This window comes from Nyctereutes procyonoides, unplaced genomic scaffold (genome assembly GCF_905146905.1).
Source record: "Nyctereutes procyonoides isolate TBG_1078 unplaced genomic scaffold, NYPRO_anot_genome, whole genome shotgun sequence".
NCBI classification, from domain to species: domain Eukaryota; kingdom Metazoa; phylum Chordata; class Mammalia; order Carnivora; family Canidae; genus Nyctereutes; species Nyctereutes procyonoides.
The window spans coordinates 66,702,918-66,724,506 of NW_026575146.1; the positions used below are offsets into that span (position 1 = coordinate 66,702,918).

The 21,589-nt window shown below is 43.2% G+C and overlaps 2 protein-coding genes across 2 annotated transcripts in view; one reads left to right on the forward strand and one right to left on the reverse strand.

Annotated features, from left to right (window-relative positions):
• Positions 1-339: 339 nt before the first annotated feature.
• Positions 340-21,589, forward strand: part of LOC129500885 (zinc finger protein 345-like) — a 31,793-nt gene continuing 10,543 nt past the window's right edge. Inside the window, exons 1-3 of the mRNA XM_055311774.1 lie at positions 340-565; positions 15,028-16,689; positions 18,869-18,995. Of these exons, the coding sequence (XP_055167749.1) occupies positions 16,657-16,689; positions 18,869-18,995 (160 nt within the window). The 5' untranslated portion in view covers positions 340-565; positions 15,028-16,656. The remainder of the gene's footprint in view (positions 566-15,027; positions 16,690-18,868; positions 18,996-21,589) is intronic.
• Positions 8,309-13,574, reverse strand: LOC129500038 (mitochondrial import inner membrane translocase subunit Tim23-like). Its single transcript, XM_055310181.1, has 2 exons — positions 13,484-13,574; positions 8,309-11,315 (listed from the first exon to the last, which is right to left on the reverse strand). Exons 1-2 carry the CDS (start codon positions 13,572-13,574, stop codon positions 10,648-10,650), a joined length of 759 nt encoding a protein of 252 aa, XP_055166156.1. The 3' UTR covers positions 8,309-10,647.

A 21,589-nucleotide genomic window follows, 5' to 3' on the forward strand; every position in this document is an offset into this window, starting at 1 on the left:
GGCCTCCTGGTAGAGATTTGTCATTGTCATTCATGGCCTGGACGCCTACGTGATGAGTCTCCAGATATCTGCATATGGCCCCTTTAAAGAGCGGCAGCCAATCCTTAATCTTTGAGCAATGGCCTTCCAGTTCCCAAAGCCGCTCTCAGTAAATGTTGGCCTTTTCTCCTGGGGCCAGATGGGGAACCCTCTTACTTAGACCTTGGGAATATATGGGAACTACATTTCCCAGAACGCCCTGTGTTGAAGGCAGCGTCGCTGAGCCAATGAAGGCTTAGAAAAGAGGTTTCCAATTCCCCCAAAGGATGAGGGTGGGGCTTCCGGCGTCCGGTTGGCTTCTTGCTTATTTCTTCACCGTGTGGGAGGTTGTTGAGGGCGAGGTCGGAGGCTAAAGGAGGCTTTGTCCCCACTGTAAGGAGGTGGGTCTAGTGTCGGGCACATTCACTGCCTGCTACGCCGCCCTGGAAACCTTGGTGCCCGGGACTGACCGGGTCGCTCAGCTGTCATCACTTCACTCCGCCCCCCGAGTCCGATGGGGGCAGTCGCGCCCAGGGCCCAGGCGCAGGTAAACGCTGGTCCCCCGGACCCTCCCGCCCTGCCCCCAACCCAGATCCTCAAGGCCCGAGCGCCGGGCGCCTGCTCGCGTCCCTGCGGCTCCGGCCCGGGTGTCCGGGACAGGGAGGCGCCGGTGTGCGGGGACCCCGCGTGTGAGCGCGGGCGCGCTGGCGTGAGGGAGCCGGCTGCGGGGGAGCGTGAGGCGAGGTCACGCCGCGACTGGCGGCCCGAGATGTGCGGTATCTTCCGGTGAGGACTCTGAACGCCTGGAGTTTTGGCCAAAGGAGGGACAGGATCTCTGTGAGGGGTGAGGAGTGATGAGGACATTGAGGCCCTGGGAAGGTTAGTCTTTGTTCAAAGTCACACTACTGGTAAAAGGCAAAATTAAGTACTTAGGCACAGAGAGTAGAAACCAGCCTGCGATCAGCTGGCTGATCAGAGTCAGGCAGAGATAGAGTGAGTCTGTGGAATCCCACCATGGACACATTTCTTAAAGACCTGCCTCAGCAAACGTTCTTGTGGCTGGAGAAGTGCTTGGAACTTATAGAGGGATGTGGATAATGCCCCAGTCCCTCACTGGCCCCAACCTCTCGCCCTCATGTTCTCTGGATTGTGGTGTCCTGGGGTTTTTCGTCCCATTCCTCCCTCCTTGAGTCTGGTGGGCATGGAGAATCCCTAAGCCCAGGGTCCTAAGTCTGTGTCAGCTGTTATATGTAGGCATTCCCTTTTCTAGTAACCATCGTATGTTCAAAAGCCACAGATCTCCTTTCTTTCAGGTAGGAATAAATAGCAAATGGATAGGAGTCCTGTCAAGAGCAACTGCCTGAGATGTTAGGTGTGTAATCTAGAAGTAATAAGAGTTTTCAGTCACAGGAAGGAGGTGATGTTACCAGAGTCTTAAAAGGCTTCATCTGGCTTTACAGTGGAAAACAGACTATGGGCTTGAGAGAGTAAGAACAATCATTGTGCAGGCTACTGCTATAGTCCAGGTGAGAGTTAATGGACCAGGGTTGTTGCTTAGGAAATGGTTGTATTCTGGCTGTTTTTAAAAGGGGCAGCCTTCGGCTCAGGACATGATCCTGGGGTCCTGGGATCAAGTCCCGCATTGGGCTCCCTGCATGGAGCCTGCTTCTCCTCCCTCGGCCTATGTCTCGCCTCTAACTCTCTGTCTCTCATGAATAAATAAATAATATCTTTTAAAAAATAAAAAAATAAAAGGGGCAGCTAGACTTTCTGATATGGACAGTGAGGGAAGGAAAGAGATAATCAGGGATGATCTCAGAGCTTTTGGTCTTAAGTAGCTGTAGGAATGGAAGTTGCATCATTGTGTTACTGGACTCCGGTCCTTGGACACAGTGACAGTAGAAACGAGGCTGGACCTACAATTTAAAAACAGACAAGGCTTTATTGGGGCAACAGCTGCAACAGAAGGGAGACTTAGTCACAACAAAGGTGTCAGATTGGCTCTCCAAAAATAGGGAAAGTTTTAAGGACCTAGGGCAGAGGAAGAGTGACATCCAAGCATGTAGAGGGAATGAATTACAAGGAGTTAGGTGCTCAAGCATAGTTGTCAGAACATGCTTCTTCATACGTTGTTTCATTTGCAATTGTTTCCACCTCTGAGCATGATTTATAGCATTGTAATGAAGTAAAGTTAACTGTTAATCACTCTCTAGCCCATCTGCACAGGCATGAGTCCGGAGTTAAGCTCAAATTGGTCTGGGTGGTCTGAGCCACCAGAGAGGCCAGAACTCTTTAGTCCAGGCAGTTGTTATTACTTGAGAGGTAGTTTGGTTTCCATCCTGGGATGTTATGCCCCTTGGGTCTTTTGCCTGAGATAGGACATCAGCTAAGAGAAGACTAAGGAAAAATGTGGGACAAAGTTTGGTGGTTAGAAGCAGGTGAGAAGTAAAGTTAGGTCTTGGGATCTAGCTGGTAGAAAATTCAAATGGGCAAGTCAGTATCACTGAGGATATCAGGAGCTTTGTTTTGACCATTTTAAGCGTCTGAGGTGTTTCAAAAATCACTGATCAGAGGCATCAGATGAACAACTAATATACAGGGTGGGAAGTCTGGGGAGGGATTCAGGTTAGACACATCCAAAATGTGGTAACTACAGTGTGGACCAATATGAGTAAGCACTGAGGCAAACTTGAGGTTGTGGTGGCAAAGCTCTTCAAGAGCCAGGTGTAGAGAGTGGGGGCCCAGGCCTGGATCTCTTGCTTGGTTACCTGGGTTACCTTGGAGCCCTGGGTATGGGGCTTCACAAATGTAGGTAAGTGGACATGAACTTTTGGTGTATCAGACAGGAAAGTCTGGTAGGTGGCCAAAGCTTCCAGGGGGAGAGTAGCTTTGCGATGGTTGCAGAGACAAGGGGTAATGGACAAAAGATGACACTTAGGACAGAGCTGGTACTTCTTAGCCACTCTTTAGACTTAGCATGATATTGTGGGGACTTTGGTGGGACATGAAGTGTTTCAGCCTGGTCAGAGAAAAAATAGAATCACCTCTGAGAATCACTAGGCCTCCAATGGGCAATTAATGGGAGTGGTCTTGGAATGATGGTTGGGGGCAGAGATAATTTTTATTTGCTGAGGTGACAGCAAATGCATTAAGAAAATAGAATTGAACTATGCATATCTGAGATCCATACATGGTTCTGTGTATCTAAATCTAAGGCAAGGATCAAAGCCACAGAGTGAGGCCTTCATAAAATGATTTGGGACCCATGGGATCCTCTTTGAATTTGCCAAGTATACTGTGGATGCTATCTAGCAAATTGTGGCATAAGACCTAAACCCTATTATGATGTGCTTCCTTGATGTTTGGTGATACCAAATGCTTTCAGATGGCCTCAGTGCCATCTCCCCGCACTGCTTCATGGGTAACATTTCCTAGCCTCATGACCTTTTTCAAAAAGGGAACATGGTGCTGTTCCTGGTCATCTCTTTGTATCAGGTTCCAGTCCCCCACCAGCAAACAGACTTATTCAAACAAACCAGTCACATCTTCCTGAGGGATTCAGAGCACTCCCAATCTTTTCATCCTTCAAGGAGAGCATCTCGCATCCCCAGTTTGTTCACTCTTTTTCAGAATTCAGCTCCCATGTGGGCCTTTATGGTGAGTAATATCCTATTCTTGGAGGTGTGAATTTATGTGATAAATAAACTTCTGTCAGGCTTATCTTTCTAGTCTTAGGTGTCACGTGTTTGGCCATCACTATAATCTAAGAGTTGGGTCAGGAGGAAGCAGTAACATCTGGGTAGGTCAGGCAGATGCATATGGAAGAGGGTAAGGTGGCGGCAGCTGTAGTCAGTCAGCTGTAGGATATGGACATTGAGGGATATGCAGTCTAAAGAATGATGTATACTTGGAGAGGGAGCATTGTCAGATGGTCCCAGGGCCCTGCACTGATAGATACATGACAGTGACTGTATCAGGAGAATTGCTTGTCAGGAGGTCATGGATCCCTATATGCCAGGCCCACAGCTTAGATATGTATTTGTCCACCTGTTTCTTGCTGGTGGTTGAACCCAGTGTTCAATGGGACCATGGGACCATGAGAAAACAACAACAGTGTTGATACCACAGCATGATTTCTAAATTGAGAGGCTTGGGAGATGGATAGTCATTGGGTAGATGTGTGGGGGAAGGAATTATGGCTCCTCGGAAGTAGACTGATTTTTATCTGTCATCATCATAGCAGGACAGTGTGACCTTTCAAGATGTGGCTTATAGTTGTCTACACTATAAGCAAGATGAAACAGATTTACTATCACTGTTACTGAATTTTGAATCAAATTATCCTAGAAGGGGATCCCTGGGTGGCGCAGCGGTTTAGCGCCTGCCTTTGGCCCAGGGCGCGATCCTGGAGACCCGGGATCGAATCCCACGTCGGGCTCCCGGTGCATGGAGCCTGCTTCTCCCTCTGCCTGTGTCTCTGCCTCTCTCTCTCTCTCTCTCTGTGTGACTATCATGAATAAATAAATAAAATCTTTAAAAAAAAAAAACAAATTATCCTAGAAGACTGACATGAAATGTGAGTCGATAAATATATAAAGTTGATTAAATAAATACTAGGATGTTCTAGAGGGAACTTGAGCCTAGAGACTGTACTTGGAACATTTGTTTTTCTTACCCAGCAGGTAAAGCAGAACTGAGAGACCCATGTGTCACTGTCAAAGAGCATGAAGGGATGAATGTCGGGGAGCCTGAAGAGAACAGTGTAGAGGTGTTTGTCAGACCATGTTATAGGTTCATAACCAGGGTTATTCAAAAAGATAAGTGGAAGAAAGTAAAAGACCAACATATTCATCAGGATGAGATTGGCTTTTTTTTTTTTTAAAGATTTTATTTATTTATTCATGAGAGACAGAGAGAGAGAGAGAGGCACAGAGACACAGGCAGAGGGAGAAGCAGGCTCCATGCAGGGAGCCCGACATGGGACTTGATCCCAGGTCTCCAGGATCAGGCCCTGGGCTTAAAGGTGGCGCTAAACCGCTGAGCCACCTGGGCTGCCCGAGATTGGCTTTTGTTCCATTAATATGGTAATGGAGCTTGAGGCTTTGGTTTCACAGAAAGGTCTGGGGGAATAGCCATGGCTATGAATGTGTTGGGTTTGTGCTTGTGCATGAGCAGAACAAGGAGTTGGCGCCATTTTATAGTTGAGGCCAGAGCATATAATGTCAATGAAGGACAACATACATAAATGCAGTGAGATACTATTTCTGGAATATCCGATGAACAGCACTGTATGTTTTTCATTAGTTTTTTGTTTGTTATTTTGGAGCCATTTGCTTTCATAGCAGTAAATTTATTTAATGGAGATGCAGGGTGCAGGAGAGGAAACAGCAGAAGCCAATGACACTTTGGAAACATCATTCTAAGCTCCATCCACTACAAAGTATTGTGGCAATGCCTAGGGTTCTGAAAGCCACTCAGAAAGCAGGTAATGCTGAGAAAAACCTGCCCTTTTTCTGAAAATAAAGATAAGTTAATATCCAACATCATTCTAGAAAGTATTTCTGTTCAAAAGCTGCCATTGGCCGAGAAATCTAGTTAGAGGGAAATAGGCAGATTTTTTTTTTTTTAATTTTTTTATTTTTTTTATTATTATTTATTTATGATAGTCACAGAGAGAGAAAGAGGCAGAGACACAGGCAGAGGGAGAAGCAGGCTCCATGCACCGGGAGCCCGACGTGGGACTCGATCCCGGGTCTCCAGGATCGCGCCCTGGGCCAAAGGCAGGCGCCAAACCGCTGCGCCACCCAGGGATCCCGAAATAGGCAGATTTTAAAGTGAAATTGGCTTGGGGCATCTGGCTGGCTCAGTTGGTGGAACACAGGACTCTTGATCTCAGGGTCATGAATTTAACCCCATGTTGGGTGTAAAGCTTACTTAAAAAATGTATTAATTAGAGACACCTGGGTGGCTCAGTGTTTGAGCGTTTGGCTTTAGCTGAGGGCGTGATGCCAGATTCCAGAGATCGAGTCCCAAGATCGAGTCCCGCATCAGGCTCCCTGCATGGAGCTGCTTCTCCTCCCTTTGCCTGTGTCTCTGCCTCTCTCTCTGCACCTCTCATGAATAAATAAATAAAGCCTTTAAAATATGTATATTATATATGAAATTAAAATATATTTTTATAATATACATATTAATAAAATAAAATTGACTTATTATTTTTTAAAGATTTTATTTAGGGATGCCTGGGTGGCTCAGCGGTTGAACGTCTGCCTTCAGCCCAGGGCCTGATCCTGGAGTCCTGGGATTGAGTCCCACATAGGGCTCCCTTCATGGAGCCTGCTTCTCCCTCTGTCTCTGTGTCTCTCATAAATAAATAAATAAAATCTTTAAAAAAAATAAAATACAGATTTTATTTTAATAAATAAAAATAATATTTTATAATATATATAAATATATAATAATAAAAGTATATATTTTAATAAAATAAAATTTTATTTTAATAAAATCTTTAATATATATATTTTATAATATGTATTAATAAAATTGGCCTATTATTTTTAAAAAGATTTTACTTATTCATGAGAGATGCAGAGAGAGGCAGAAACACAGGCAGAGGGAGGAGAAGCAGGCTGCATGTAGGGAGCCCGATGGGAGACTCTATCCCAGGTCTCCAGGATCAGGCCCTGGGGCTGAAGGTGGCACTAAACCACTGAGCCACCCGGGCCGCCCTTATTTTGTATTTATGATCAATTTTTTACATTGCTAAGAAGATCATCAAATCCATATTATTATTTTTTTAAATTAGACTTTATTTTTTTAGGACAGTTTTAGGTTCACTGCAAAATTGCATGGAAACTACAGACATTTCTCATATATCCCTCCCCACCCCCCCACTTAAACACAGACTCCCTTACTCTCAACATCCTACATCAAAATGGTATATTTGTTACAATCTATGAATCTGCACTGATACATCATTTTCACTCAAATTCCACAGTTAACATTGGGATTCATTCTTGGTGTTGTGCATTCTGTGGATTTTGACAAATATATCTACCATTACAGTATCATACATAGTTTCACTGCCCCCAAAATCTGTGCTCTGCCTGAATTCAGCTCTCTCTCCCTGCTAGCCCCTAGGAAACACCCATCCTTTTACTGTCTCCATAGTTCACCCTTTTCCAGAATGTCATATACTTGCAATTATAACAGTATATGCTCCTTTTAGATTGGCTTCTTTGACTTAGTAACATGCATTCAGGTTTCCTCCATGCCTTTTCATGATTTGGTAACTTCACTCCTTTCATATATTTGTTTGCCATCCATATATCATCTTTGGTGAGGTATCTGTTCATGGTTATGTTAAAAGAAACAATAACATAGTTTTAATAACCACATTTAAGTTAATAGCACCTAAGCCATCTAAAATTTAGACGCTTTCAGAGAATCAAATTAGGATTCATCATAGCTTCACTTACTTCAAATCTATAATAGTATTTTACTTGTTTAGAATAGTCAATAAATTATTAAATAAGATTTTTTTAAAGATTTTATTTATTTATTCATAGAGACAGAGAGAGAGAGAGAGAGAGAGAGAGAGGCAGAGACACAGGCAGAGGGAGAAGCAGGCATCATACAGACAGCCTGACATGGGACTGGATCCAGGGTCTCCAGGATCACGCCCTGGGCTACAGGCGGCACTAAACCACTGCGCCACCGGGGCTGCCCCTATTAAATAACATTATTAATTGGAATTAGACACAGGGACCATTAGACATGTAAACTACAGATTAGTTACTCTGTATGCTAACAAATACATTGGGGGCATGCTCAACAATGGATAGAATTTAACTCTTGCATTCTAGAGGATGAGGAATGGAATAGGAGAAAGGAAATACCATCTCTTGTACGTATATGCAAATAAATCTCAAAATTTTCCAAACTATTTTATACATATTGAAGAAAATAAGGAAAACTGATAAAATGTGTATGAAATTGACACATACAAATAAAAAATTATAGAGCAATTATAAGAAATTACAAAATGAATTTAAATAATCAGATATCATTTAAATGGGAGTCGGAACCACAAAATTTGGGTAAATAATGGAGATCACAGTAGATCTTTGACTCTTGGACCAGTTGTGGTTGTGTCTCACCCCCATTTATTTTTATTTATTTATTTATTTATTTATTTATTTATTTATTTATTTATTTATTTTTTTACCCCCATTTAGAACTGCAGTCATTTGTGAAAAAAATCAAGCTTGTCTCTTGTCTTTTTTTTTTTTTTAATTTTGTTTATTTATTCATGAGAGAGAGAGAGGGGGCGGCAGAGACACAGGCAGAGGGAGAAGCAGGCCCCATGCAGGGAACCTGACGTGGGACTCCATCCCGGAACTCCAGGATCACACCCCAGGCTGGAGGTGGCGCTAAACCGCTGAGCCACCCAGGGCTGCCCGTCTCTTGTCTTTATCATACAGTTTCTGTGGAAGGACACTTAGGGACTAAACTGACACCTCTTATTTTCAGTGGAAGTGATGGGAGAATCCCTACCTCACAGCTTTGTAGTTTAAATTTTGGAAGTCAGATCAGACCAAGTTGTCAGTGCTCAAAGAATGGGGCAATTGCTTTAGAAATCCTAACAAATGTGGAGCAGGTGCTGATGTTCAGGGACCATTAAAGCACTTTTATATCTACCAGAGAAACACTTAGACCTTAATACCATTATACACCTTCATTATTCCTGCCTTCTAAGCTTGGCAGTCTCATTCATTATTTTATCAAATGAAGTGTTTATTTATTTTTTTAAGATTTATTTATTTGAGAGACAGAGGGAGAGGAAAAGAGAATCTCAAGCAGACTCTGTGGTAAGCATAGAGCCTGGCATGGGTCTTGATTTCAAGACCCTGAGATAACCTGAGCTGAAATCAAGAGTAGGACACTTAACCGAATGAGCCACGCAGATGTCCCTCAAATGAAGTGTTTATTATTCTAAGTGAGAAGCACATTTGGGTTTTTTGGGTGTTTTTTGTTTTTTTTTTTTAAGATTTTATTTATTCATGAGAGACACAGAGAGGCAGAGACAGAGACAGTGAGAAGCATTCTCCCTGCAGGGAGCCTGATGTGGTCTTGATCCCCAGACCCGGGACCATGACCTGAGCCAAAGGCAGACGCTCAACTGCTGAGCCACCCAGGCATCCTGAGAAGCACATTTGCAACCACTTCAGCTGGTCCTAAGGGTTAAGTTTCTTCAAGTTGACACACTCCTTACTGACTTGAGGTCCTTGATCTGTAACAGAACTAATGTATTTGAGATTTGCAGACCACTAACCTTGAGGAGTGAAGAGCCAGAACTTCCCAGGCCACAGAGGCCAGCAAGCCTGTTTGAAGCCTATCAGTTTTTTTTAGCATACTGTTTTCTTTCACGTCATAGAAATGACTATACTGACCTCCATTTGTTCATCTGTAGAACTTGCCTTCCTTTGCAGAGTGAACAGAGTACTCCTACACATCATGAACCAAGAATCGGACTCTTCACACAACTCCCGAGCACTGAGATAACATTTGTAACTGGCACCATCAAGTCTGCCTGTAACTAAGAAATGTTGTAGGCCACAGCACTCCCTTTGCTTCATAACTACCTTAAAACCCTCTAAAGAACCCCTGGGCCAGGCAGAAACCTCAGAATTGGCAGAAACCTCAGAATTGACAAGAGTCCACTTTCTCTGCAGGTTGCCAGCCTCCTAAATAAAACTCAAATTCTTATCCAATCAAAACTTCTTTCATGAGTAATGGTCTTTCAGGTGACTGGCAGGTGAACTTGGGTTCAGTAACTCTTTGTACAGATCCCAGAAATTTGCTATAGACATGAAATTATTGATGAAATAAAGTATAGCCTGCTCCCCAGAACCAATAAGAAAGTACATGGGATGTACAGTTTTGTACTGATCATAGAGAGTTTTCAAAGACTATTCATCAGGGTTCTCCAGAATAACAGAACAAATATATAGACAGGGAAGGAGAAAATTGATATTTTTTTCCTTCAATAATATTGGCTTAATAGAGACACAAGAGAGAAAGGGAGAGAGATTTTTAAGGAATTGACTTGCAAAAATGTGGAGGCTAGAAAGTCCAAATCTGAGGGGGAAACTGGCAATCTGGAGATCCAGGGAATAGAGGATATTCAGCTCTAGTCTGAAGACAATCTAGAGATGGAATTCCCTCTGTGGAATTCCTGTCTATGCCCTTGTCAACTGAAAATATATTGCATATTGTTGGGGTTTTTTTTCTATTTTCACCCTTTATTGAAAATACAAGGCAACGTTACAGTTTCAGATCATTAAATAAATGTGGTGATACGGTACTGACAACAATCATGACCTGAATCCTGTAAGTAGTTTTCCAGTTCAGAGGGTAGGGAAGAACCACATTACTCAGCTACCAGAGGAGTTTGGGCTTCCACTCTGGCTAGAAGGAGGCATAGAACCTTACATGATCTTCACCACAGCAAACTGGAATCTCCAATTTTTCAAACTAATTGTAGGAAGAGAGAGCAACTCCAGACTGACATATAAATTGATCTGGATGACTACTAAAGTGTCCTCCACTCATAAGCTGGCGAAATCTTCAGAGTGACTGTTGGAGTAAGGAGCCTTTCATGTGCTCCCAGTTGTTATATAGTGCATAGAGGCTGGTAAGCGTTAGTCCTGCTAGCCCACCTCGTGCTACCCCTCGTAGACCACCTGTACATTTATACAACATGCCTGTCATGGTTCCAGCTGCTACTGTGTTAAGGTCATCTTCTGCACCTCGTGTTTTCTCAATGATGACACCAAATGCACTATAAAGCAAAGCTAGAAAACCCAGAGTATTAGCCCAAAGTGCCCCTTGCCTAGTCACCATGTTCAAAATCTGTACATTTCTTGGTTTGGACCAGGACATGTTCTGGGTTTCCTTCAATCCTAGCCGTAGACTGTTTATTGTTCCAAATGCAGCCCCTGCCATACAACATCCTCCCATGGTAAAGAAGGCCAGTTCAAATCTGCCCCGGGTTTTATTAGCTCCAGTGGATAAAATAAACTCATCAGTATCCTGTACCAGGTATCGTGGATCCACATTTAAATAAGGAGACAGAGGGTTCATACCAGTCAGCAGGACTCTGGCCAAATCCGTGTGCGAGTAACCTGCCCCGCCGGCTCCGAAGAAGCCAGCCAAGCCCCCGGTGGTTTTGTTCCCGCTTCCCTGCCGCTCTCCTTGGTGTTGCAGCAAACTGCCCGTCTGCTTATCACCACTGCCTTAGGCCGGGTTCATCTGCTTGGCCCTTGTTCCCCTAAAACAGCAGGCATGGTGACCTTCCGGGAGCCCTATATTGCATATTGTATTTGCTATTTGTTTTTCCTGAAGTTTGTCTTTCCTGATGATAACATCAGCTTAATAGAGTCAGGTTCTTTGTCAGATACTTTTCTTTCTGATACTACTCATATACAAGAATAATGTTTGATACATACATTACATGATTAATATGTACCTATTGAAGCAATGAATAAAAGTATAGCTACTTTGTGCTCATTTTTAAAAATATATATTTTTAAAAGATTTTATTTTTTTGACAGAGTGCACAAGCAGGGGGAGCGGCAGGCAGAAGGAGAGGGAAAAGCAGAGAGCCCTACGCAGGGCTCAGTCCCAGGACCCTGGGGTCATGACCTGAGCTAAAGGCAGACACTTAACTGACTGAGCCACCCACGCGCCCCTCCAGGCATTTTAGATATGTTCTAACCTGGCAGTTTCTCTCTCAATAAATGACTTAATCACTTCTAATAGTTATCAATAATGTGATCATTTTACAAGTGTCTCAGATCATCTCAAGTCCGGAAAACACTGCCCTGGCATTGACATGAAATAATCTCTTCCCAGAAAGGAGATGACCTCCTGTTGTCCCAAAGCTTTATTTAAGGGGTAAAATGCTCCCTTTGCACATGTTCAGAAATAGAAATTTGGAGGGTTTTGGGTTATAGTGGTATTTGTGCCATGACATTGGTTGAAATCACCAATAAAATGTGTATAGATTTTTAAGACAGAGATGACTAAAAATGGAGCCCTCAGGAATTCCATTACTACCGTTTGGGAGAAAAATGAATCAGCAAAAGTAAGTTAAAAATTAAAATAAAGTTATTAAGAGTGTCAAGATCTGGTGAGAGGAGTTTTTAACCAAAATCTTAAATGTGATTGTTCTGCTTAGAAGTTTGCTCATGACATTTGATCTGTGAAGATGAAGGTGTAAATAGAATTATACAGGAATTGAGATAACAGAGGGAAAAATACTCTTAAAAAGTTAAGTTGTAAAAAAAAGAGTTGTAAAGGGTGTGAGTGAGAAGTGGTAGAAGCAGGAAATGTACTGGATGGAAGGGTGAAGTGTAATTGTTTCAAAGTGTCCAACATACGGGGGCCTGGGTGGCTCAGTCTTTTGGGCATCTGCCTGTGGTTCAGGTCCTAATCTCAGGGTCCTAGCATTGAGCTCCAAGTCGGGCTCCCTGCTCAGTGGGGAGCCTGCTTCTCCCTCTCCTTCTGCCCCAGCCACTCACTCATGCTCTCTCTCTTTCTCAATGAATAAATAAAATCTTAAAAAAAAAAAAAGATATCCAACATAGTTATTTTCTTGTTTTTATTTGAGTAATTCTACACCCAGCATGGGGCTCAAACTCATGACCCCAAGGTGAAGAGTTGCATGTTCTTCCAACTGAGCTAGCCAGATACCCCCAACATGAAGGTATTTTAAAAGATTCAAAGGAAAAAAAAAAAAGATTCAAAGGGACTGAATACCAATGATACCTGTTAAGAGATTTGATTAAACAATTTGTTTTTGCCAACTCCTTAGGGCTTCTCTCCAAGGAGTTCCTTAAGACAATGGCAGCTTTGGAAGGAAATATTTTCTGAGTGATGTTGGACATATACTTGTCCTTTATTTTCACAGAGGGCCAGAAGAATCTGTCTCAGGTGGCTTCCGGGCCAGTAGGCTTTGCCTCAGTATTATGAGGTGGGTGGAGCTAAGAATGATGTCCCCAAAATGCACTGGATTTTACTCTTTCCTCTGCTGGGTCCTGTAACTGCTACTAAATTCATGTATTGCTATGAATGGACTGGACCAATACAAAGGAAAAATACAAAAAAAAAAAAATTCATGGATATTGTCTTTCAGGCATTCCAGAAAGATGTATCATCACAGTATTGCATTTATGTTCTTTTAAGATTTTATTTATTTTTGTGAGAGAGAGCACAAGCAGGGGAGGGGCAGAGAGAGACGGAGAAGCAGACTCTGCTCTGAGCAAGGAGCCCAATGTGGGACTCCAACCCAGGACCCTGGGATCTTGACCTGAGCAGAAGACAGACACTTGACTGAGACACCCAGGCACCCACATTCATGTTGTTCTTTGTGAACATTTCATGTTCTTGCTTCATGATCTACCAAGTAGTCCAAAGTACTTCTGTACAGACACAAACGGAGAACCCAACACATACATAACATCCTTTCTCCTAGACTTTCCCATAAGCAGCATTCTTACCCTGTGAGACAAAAGCCACTTAACCATTCTCATCCTGGTGAATGTTTGTTGTTTTATACTGTTCTATTTTTTTTAATAACCCTAATAATGAACCTACACCATGGTCTGATGAATACCTACTCTTGTCTCTTCAGGCTCTGTGACATTCATTCCTTTATGCTCTTTGGCAGTGACACCCAGGTCTTTCAGTTATATTTTGCCTGCTGGGCAAGAAAACCAAATGCTTCAAGTGTAGTTCCTAAAGTTCTCTCTAGGACATCTGCCATTTTTTCAGTAAACTTCATGTGTTTGTGGGCTCAGACTTTATGTCATTTAATATTCTGGGATATTTTGGTGTGTGGGTGGCTCGGTGAATTAAGCATCTGCCTTGGGCTCAGGTCATGATCTCAGGACCCTGGGATTGAGCCCCATATCGAGCTTCCTGATCAGTGGGGATCCTGCTTCTCTCTCTGCCTGCCACTCCCATGCTTGTGTTCTAATAAATCTTTTAAAAAACATTCCTGGATATTTTGATTCAAAGGTGAATAACAAAGATCATGATACTGCTCTATATTGCTTATAGTGTATAAAACAGGAATGCTACTCATTCAAAAATAATTTTCTAAAATTGTATAATGTTATTCACTAGAGTTCAAGTAATTTTATGATACAGCATTGGGAATACTTAGAATATAGGACTTGAGAGTATAATACCACTTCTGATTAGAAATTTATGCTGACACTTAAAAAGATTCATTCTAATTAACAAAGCATAGTTGGCAGGAAGGAGGGATATCATTTGGAGAGGGAAAAAAAGACCTGGGAAAACTCTGAGTTGGAAGGGCACATATGGAATTCAAAGAGCTGAAGGAAGATCAGTGCATTCGTAGTACAATGTATGGTGGGGACAGTGGTGAGAATAACAGCATAGAAAGTAGTTGAGGCTTTACCAGGTATCAGAGTACACCTGAACTGTCAGAATGATCAAAACTTTTGGTAAAGGAGATGATGGGTTTGTGAAGGATTAATCAGGTGAGATAAACAGTACTGTTAATGATACGATTTTAAGTATTCAATTAAATTTATTAAACTACATTTTACCACTTTTTAATATCTGTTTTAATTGAAGGTTTGTCTTAAATCTTAAAAGCATTTACAGTATTTATGGGAAGTTTTTGGAAATTATGTTTTTATCAAAGTCTATTTTAGTAATTATTGTGAACCACTGGCACCTGGATGATACTTTTAAAAAGTTGCTCTTTATTACATGCCTTTAGTAAGTCATTTGCCTTTCATTAACACTAAAACATTAACGTAATATTAATATGTTGAAACCCTAAGCCAGAATATATATTTGGAGAAAGAGCATTTGTAGAGGCAAAGTTAAATGAAATCATAAGGGTGGGGCATTATTTCATAAGGACCTATTTCCTTCTAAGAAGAATAGACACCAGGGGTATGTTCACAGGGACGAAAGGGCCCTATGAGAGCACAAGAAGATGGTCATCCACAAGCCAAGGAGAGAGGCCTCAGGAGAAACCAAACCTGTTGACACCTTCAACTTTTAACATCCAGAATGTAAGAAAATTTCTGTTGATTAAACTACTTCAGTCCATAATATTTTGTTATAGCAGTCCTAGTAGACTAACACAATTGTCATTTAATGTGTTTTCCTCACCAAATAAAGTGGACATCCAAAAAGATAGTTAGGGGACATACTTGATACAATTATAAAAAGGCTACAAGCACACCTACCTAGTTGGCTCAGTCAGTGGAGCATGTGACTTTTGACCTTATGGTTGTGGGTTCCAGCCCTACCTTGGGTGTAGAGATTACTTAAAAATAAAATTGGGATCCCTGGGTGGCTCAGCGGTTTAGCACCTGCCTTTGGCCCAGGGCATGATCCTGGAATCCCAGGATCGAGTCCCACATCGGGCTTCCTGCATGGGGCCTGCTTTTCCCTCTGCCCGTGTCCCTGCCCCTCTCTCTCTCTCCCTCTCTCTCTCTCTCTGTGTGTGTGTGTGTCTCTCATGAATAAATAAATAACATCTTTTTTAAAATAAAATATATTTTTTTAATCCCTAGCCGACTCCAGGATGAGAGTGAGCCCCAGTCAGGACTGGATCTCAGGACCCTGAGATCATTACCTGAGCCAACACAATAGCAGGGGATGTCAACCAACTGCCCTACCTAGGTGCCCCTAAAAATAAAATCTTTTTTTAAAAGGCTACACAGTATAAATTAGCTTTTTACAAAATTTAGAGGATTTATTATAGAGCTTCTAATTTTGCTTCCACTTCTCAAAAATCACTGAAGAAGTAGGTAGTGGACTTTTTTGTGGGAACCAGAAATAAATCCTGTTTGCCCACCAGCTTGAGGGCAGCAGCCTAACATGCCTTTTCTTCCTCTTCTGTTATGGGCCTGGGTTAAGTCTTTTTTTTTCCTTCCTAACAAACACAATACAAAACTGAGTAATGCTTCAGGCTATATACATTTGAAGAACAATACCAGAACGTTTCCAGCCATGGGTGAACTCTTAACGTCTGAACGATTCTACCGAATGAGATGTAGGTAGAGGATTTCGGAGCATCTTAAATATTTTTATCCTCTGGGAGCAGGCTGAACTCTATAGTCGAAAAACGTCTCCAAGCCGCGTTTAACAACGAGCAAAATCCCTCCTTGCTTTGACGCAGGAGCACCACTAGCATTCTCAGGCTGCCTCCTGGAACATCTGGTAGAACGCCCTTTGCAAGTACTACAACTCCCTGAAGACTCTGCGATGGGAGGCCGCAGTCATGAGCCAATGAGGGACCAATATGAGGGATTTCCGAGCGTGCGCACCAATTCGGGGCGGGACTTCTGGCTTATCGTCATCCTGATCTGCTTCTCGTTGATTCTTTTACTCGGTCAGAGGTTCTGGAGCTCCGAGTCTGGATTCTGGTAACGGGACCAGAGAAAGGGCGGGAGGAGGCGCTGTCCCCGCCGCACATCTTTGGGTCCACAGCTCGGCGACGCCGCCCGGGCTGCTCCGCACGTGGGCTCGGACAGGGATCTCCAGCCCCGGTGTCCGCCGTACCCCCCCCCTCCCCCGAGTCCAATGGCGGCAGCCGCGCCCAGGGCTCCAGCGCAGGTAAACGCTCGTCCCCGGGGTCCTCCCCACCTGGCCCGAGCGCGGGACGCCTGCTCGCGTCACTGCGGCCCAGGCCCGGGTGCCCGGGACCGGCAGGCGCCGGTGGGCGGGGTCCTCGTGTGTGAGCGCCGGCGCGTTGGCGTGCGGGAGCCGGCTGCGGTGGAGGGGCGGGCTGAGGCAGAGATTGGGAGGGGGTGCTGAGGCGGGAGGACTCTGCAGTCGGGGAACAGGGAGCGTGAAGCGGGGTCACCCCGGGCCTGGCGGCCCGAGGTGTGGTACTTTTTTCCGAGGACCCTGGAGAGTCGTGAAGAGAAGAGGGACACAGTTTGGGTGAGGCTGTAAACAGCTTTCCAAAAGCTGCTAAAGAGAACGGATTGGAATGGGGGTGTTGAAGACAAGCAGGCCCTGGGAGTGGAGTCTTGTCCAAGGTCGCAGATCTGGTAGGAGGAAAACCGAGGCACAGAGGTTAGTCCATTAGCAGGTCAGCTGGTTGCCTTCCTCTTCCTACAGTTTCTGGAGGCTGAAAAGGCACTTATGGCACCTACACAAGGAGGGAGAGGGTTTCCCATGCTTCGCTGGCTCTGAGACCACCCGCATGATGTATTAGATTTTGGTAGCCTGAAACTTTCAAGTATTTTCCTAGCAATTGGGTCTGGGACCTTCGAGATATCCCGAGTTCAGGGTCCTGAATGCAGGCCAAGGGTTAATGGAGGTGTTCCCGGTTTGTCAGCCAATGTAAACAGGTGTAAAATGTTATCCCAGGAACAGATACCTGTTTGTAAATACTTGGTGTGCCTGAGTTAGAAATAGTATAGCAGGTCTTCATTCTTTCTATTAAGAACAAAGAGCAGGAGATCAAGAATCAGGCCTGTAATGCGGGTGCCTGAGAACCTGGGCATCTGTTAGGGAAGTCATAAACTTAGGAGGAAAGAGTTGGTGATACCCAGGTTTAACAGGTTCCATGTGGCTGCACAGTGGAGAACGGATTATGGGGTTAAAGAAGGAGACAGGGAGCCGAGGAGGAGACAATTGCTATAATCCAGGCGAGTACTGATGGATAGAAGTGGTGGTTGTGGAGGTGGAAGGAGTTGGACTTCTGTCCATTTTTTAAGAAGGGCCAAGTAGACTTTTGGATGTTGTAGATGAGGGAGAGAGAGGAGTCAGGGAGGATCTCTGGGCTTTTTGGTCCTAGCAGCTGAAGGTATAGAATGTCCATCAACTGGGATGGGAAGTTGGTGGTAGGTTATTTTCATTGGGAATATCTTAAAGTTTTTGGCTCTGTTCAGAGTCTGAGACATTTCAAAACTGAGTAAAAGCATCAAATGGGCCATTGAACATACAGGTCGGGAATCGGGGGAGAGGTCCAGGTTGGAGATGTCCAAGAATAATGGTTATAGTGTGGAGGAGGGTGGAGATTTGGATTACATATAGGAGGGATTATGCAGGTTCTGGTGTCATGGTGGCAATGCTATTAGTGAGTTAGAAAGAAAAGGGTGCATGTCGAGAGAGAAATTTGATAGTGGGAACAGTGTGGGAGAGGATGATCTGGCAGGCGGCCAAGACTTCCCTGGGATGAGTGGACGAGAGATGGCTATGGAGGCAGAGTAGAAATTGAATCAAGATGATGCTGAGTCCAGACCTGGTGTTTATTCACTACTGTTCAGGTTCACCAGAGTTTTGTGGTGAACTTTTATGGCGTCTGTGGTGTTCTAGTATGGGGTATGGAGAAGGCAGAGCAGTGAGAGTGCATTTGAGGGATCCAAAGATGTGAGATAGGTTTGGCCTACTGAATGAAGTGTACATTGACAGTAAGTATGAGCTGAAGACCCTAGAGCCCTAGGATTGGGGACCTCAGGGTGAAGCATGAGCCCACATGGCTGTATCTTGCATGTATAATCTGTGAGATGTAGGGAAATTGGTTTGTAGAAGGGATGGAGCCCTCCAGGCCAGGCCCAGAGCTTACATGGCATTTCTCTGCCTCCTTGCCTATTGTTGCTGAGGGCTATGTACAGTGGTGAATTAGATCATGAAGAGAGAAGAGGCATCAGTGGTGATAGGGCCTGGTACCTCCTCTGGGGTAGGGAGTTCCAGAGGAGGATACATGTGGAATAGATGTATGGGAGATAGATTATGCGTTCTCAGAGAGAGAATGTTCATGGTTTTGTCCCATTCTTGACAGGGTGGCGTGACCTTTGAGGATGTTGCTGTGTATTTCTCCCAGGAGGAGTGGGATCTCCTTGATGAAGCTCAGAGACTCCTGTACCACGATGTAATGCTGGAGAACTTTGTACTTATATCCTCACTAGGTAAGACCCTCCCTTTCTCCAGTGATGTAAACTAAGTTTCACATTTCCCCAGACCCTTCTTTTCTCAGGGGATGCTCTGTCCTTTTCAGTATGTAGACCATAGATACTGCTTGCTTCAGCAGTTTCTTGGATAGATGTTGTCCTTTGTAGGGTTGTGTTTTTTGCTCTGCCCTCTTCTCTCCCCAACACTGTCTGTACTGAACCCTCACAGGAAGAATATGAGTTCAGTAGTCTTGGAGTGAGACTAATGGATGGCATCTTGTTTATCCCCTCCCTGGCCAGGTTATTTCTCTAGGTCTGTGTTACTTTTGTGTCCCTGGTTTTGTTTCCTTTTGTTTTATCTGACATTTCATTGTGTTTCCCTGTGCTGGGAATTATCATGGTCATTACCTATCTGGACCATGGACTGTCTTTTAAGACTATTCTGTACTGTTCTATTTATGGTGTTCAAATTTCTTTTTTCTTTTTACCAGCTCTATAAAGGTATAATTGACAAATAATATTGTATATATTTAAAGTATACAGTGTTATGACCTGATATCATATACATTATAAAATAAGTATTACAATGAACTTAAACATATCCATCACTTTACATATTTACTTTTTGTGTATGTGTAAGAACACTTGCTATTCTCTTAGCAAATTTAAGTATACAACATAGCATTATTATTAACTATAATCATCATGCTGTACATTAGATTCACAGAGCTTAATCATCTTGTAACTGACCAGTATCTCCAGCCCCTGGCATTCCACTCTTTGCTTCTAGGTGTTGAACTTTTTTTTTTAATTCCACATATAAGTAATAACATATAGTATTTGTCTTTCCCTGACTTATTTCACTTTGCATTATGTTCTCCAAGTTTATCCATGTTATCATAAATGCATGATTTCCTTTTTTTATGGCTGAACCATACTCCATTGTGTATATATACCAGGCTTTGTCTGTTCATCCATAGAAAGATACTTAGGTTGTTTCCATACCTTGGCTATTGTGAATAATGCTGCAATTAACACAGGAGTGTAAATATCTTTTTGAGATACTGATTTCAATTCCTTTGGACATGTACAGAGAAGTGGGATTGTTGAACCATATGATCTACTTTTAATTTTTTTTTAAGATTTTTTACATTATTTTTAAGTAATCTCTGTACCCAGTGTGGGGCTCAAACTCAAAATCCAGAGATCAAAAGTCACATGCTCTTCCAACTAAGCCAGCCAGGCACCCCTATTTTTATTTCTTAAAGATCTTCCGTTCTTTACCAATGCCTGTACCAATTTATCTTACCGACTTTATATAAGGATTTCCTTTTTTTCACATTCCTCACCAACACTTGTTATATCTTGCTTTTTGATAATAGCCATCCTAATAGGTGTGAGGCATATTGTTATTTAGATTTGCATTTTTCTTTTTTTTTTTTTTTTTTTTTTTTTTTAATTTTTTAATTTTTATTTATTTATGATAGGCACACAGTGAGAGAGAGAGAGGCAGAGACACAGGCAGAGGGAGAAGCAGGCTCCATGCACCGGGAGCCCGACGTGGGATTCGATCCCGGGTCTCCAGGATCGCGCCCTGGGCCAAAGGCAGGCGCTAAACCGCTGCGCCACCCAGGGATCCCTGCATTTTTCTTATATTAGTGGTGTTGAGCATCTTTTCATGTACCTGTTGGCCATTTGTGAATCTTTGGATAAAGGTTTTTTGAGGTCCTTTGCCCATTTTTTTTTAGTTTTTTATTTTATTTAAGACTTTATTCATTCATTCATGAAAGACACAGAGAGAGAGAGGTAGAGGGAGAAGCAGTCTCCATGCAGGAAGCCCGATGTGGGACTCGATCCCGAACCCCAGGATCACACCCTGAGCTGAAGACAGATGCTCAACCGCTGAGCCACCCAGGAGTCCCAACACTAGGATTTATTAAGCTGTGTCTTAGTAGAGGCTCTGGGTCTTGCCCATGGTGCTCTTAATGTATAAAGCCCACATGTTCTGCCTATTCTTCTTGAGCGTTGACTTCAGAAAAGTGGCAGCTAAGTGGATGTTGTACACAAGCTCATATCTTCATATGGCCATTACCACTGCCAGACAAGGACCTTCTTCATCTAGAACTTGATTGTGGATTTAATTTCATCCACATTGGCCACCGTGTTCCCATTGTGAGTTAGCAAGGAAGGGAACTTGTTAGCCTTATTCAGGCCTCAGCCCAGGATTTGTGGGATCTGCTTGATCAGAGATTCTGAAGGCAAAAATGCATCATACTTCTAGGCCAGCTTCTTGGCTAATCTTTTATTCTTGTTAAGTTTCTTCAGTGCCTCAGTGTCTGTGTGGGGAATATCGACAGCCTTGGCTTCATCACAGTGCTCTGGTCCCCCTAAATACATATGGAAATCTTGATGGTGGAGTGAATGTAAGCCTAGAATGTCCACATTTACCAATAAGTAGTGTAGCTTCTCAAGTTAGCTGGGCTTGGCCAAGTTTTCCCTACACCTTCCCTCTTATTTTAAGAGCCAAGGTGGGGATCTCCTTTTTTCTTTTTCCATGTAGATACCCAGTCTTTCCATCACCATTTATTTATTTTATTATTGTTTTTTAAGAT

Excerpts from the sequence above, each read along its gene's own strand:
- LOC129500038 (XM_055310181.1), bottom strand. The coding sequence starts at position 13,574 with ATGCTGCTTATGGGAAAGTCTAGGAGAAAGGATGTTATGTATGTGTTG. Across the intron at positions 11,316-13,483 it reads GAAGTACTTTGGACTACTTG|GCAGTGGTGATAAGCAGACG; the intron begins GTAGATCATGAA and ends ACCCGGCCTAAG.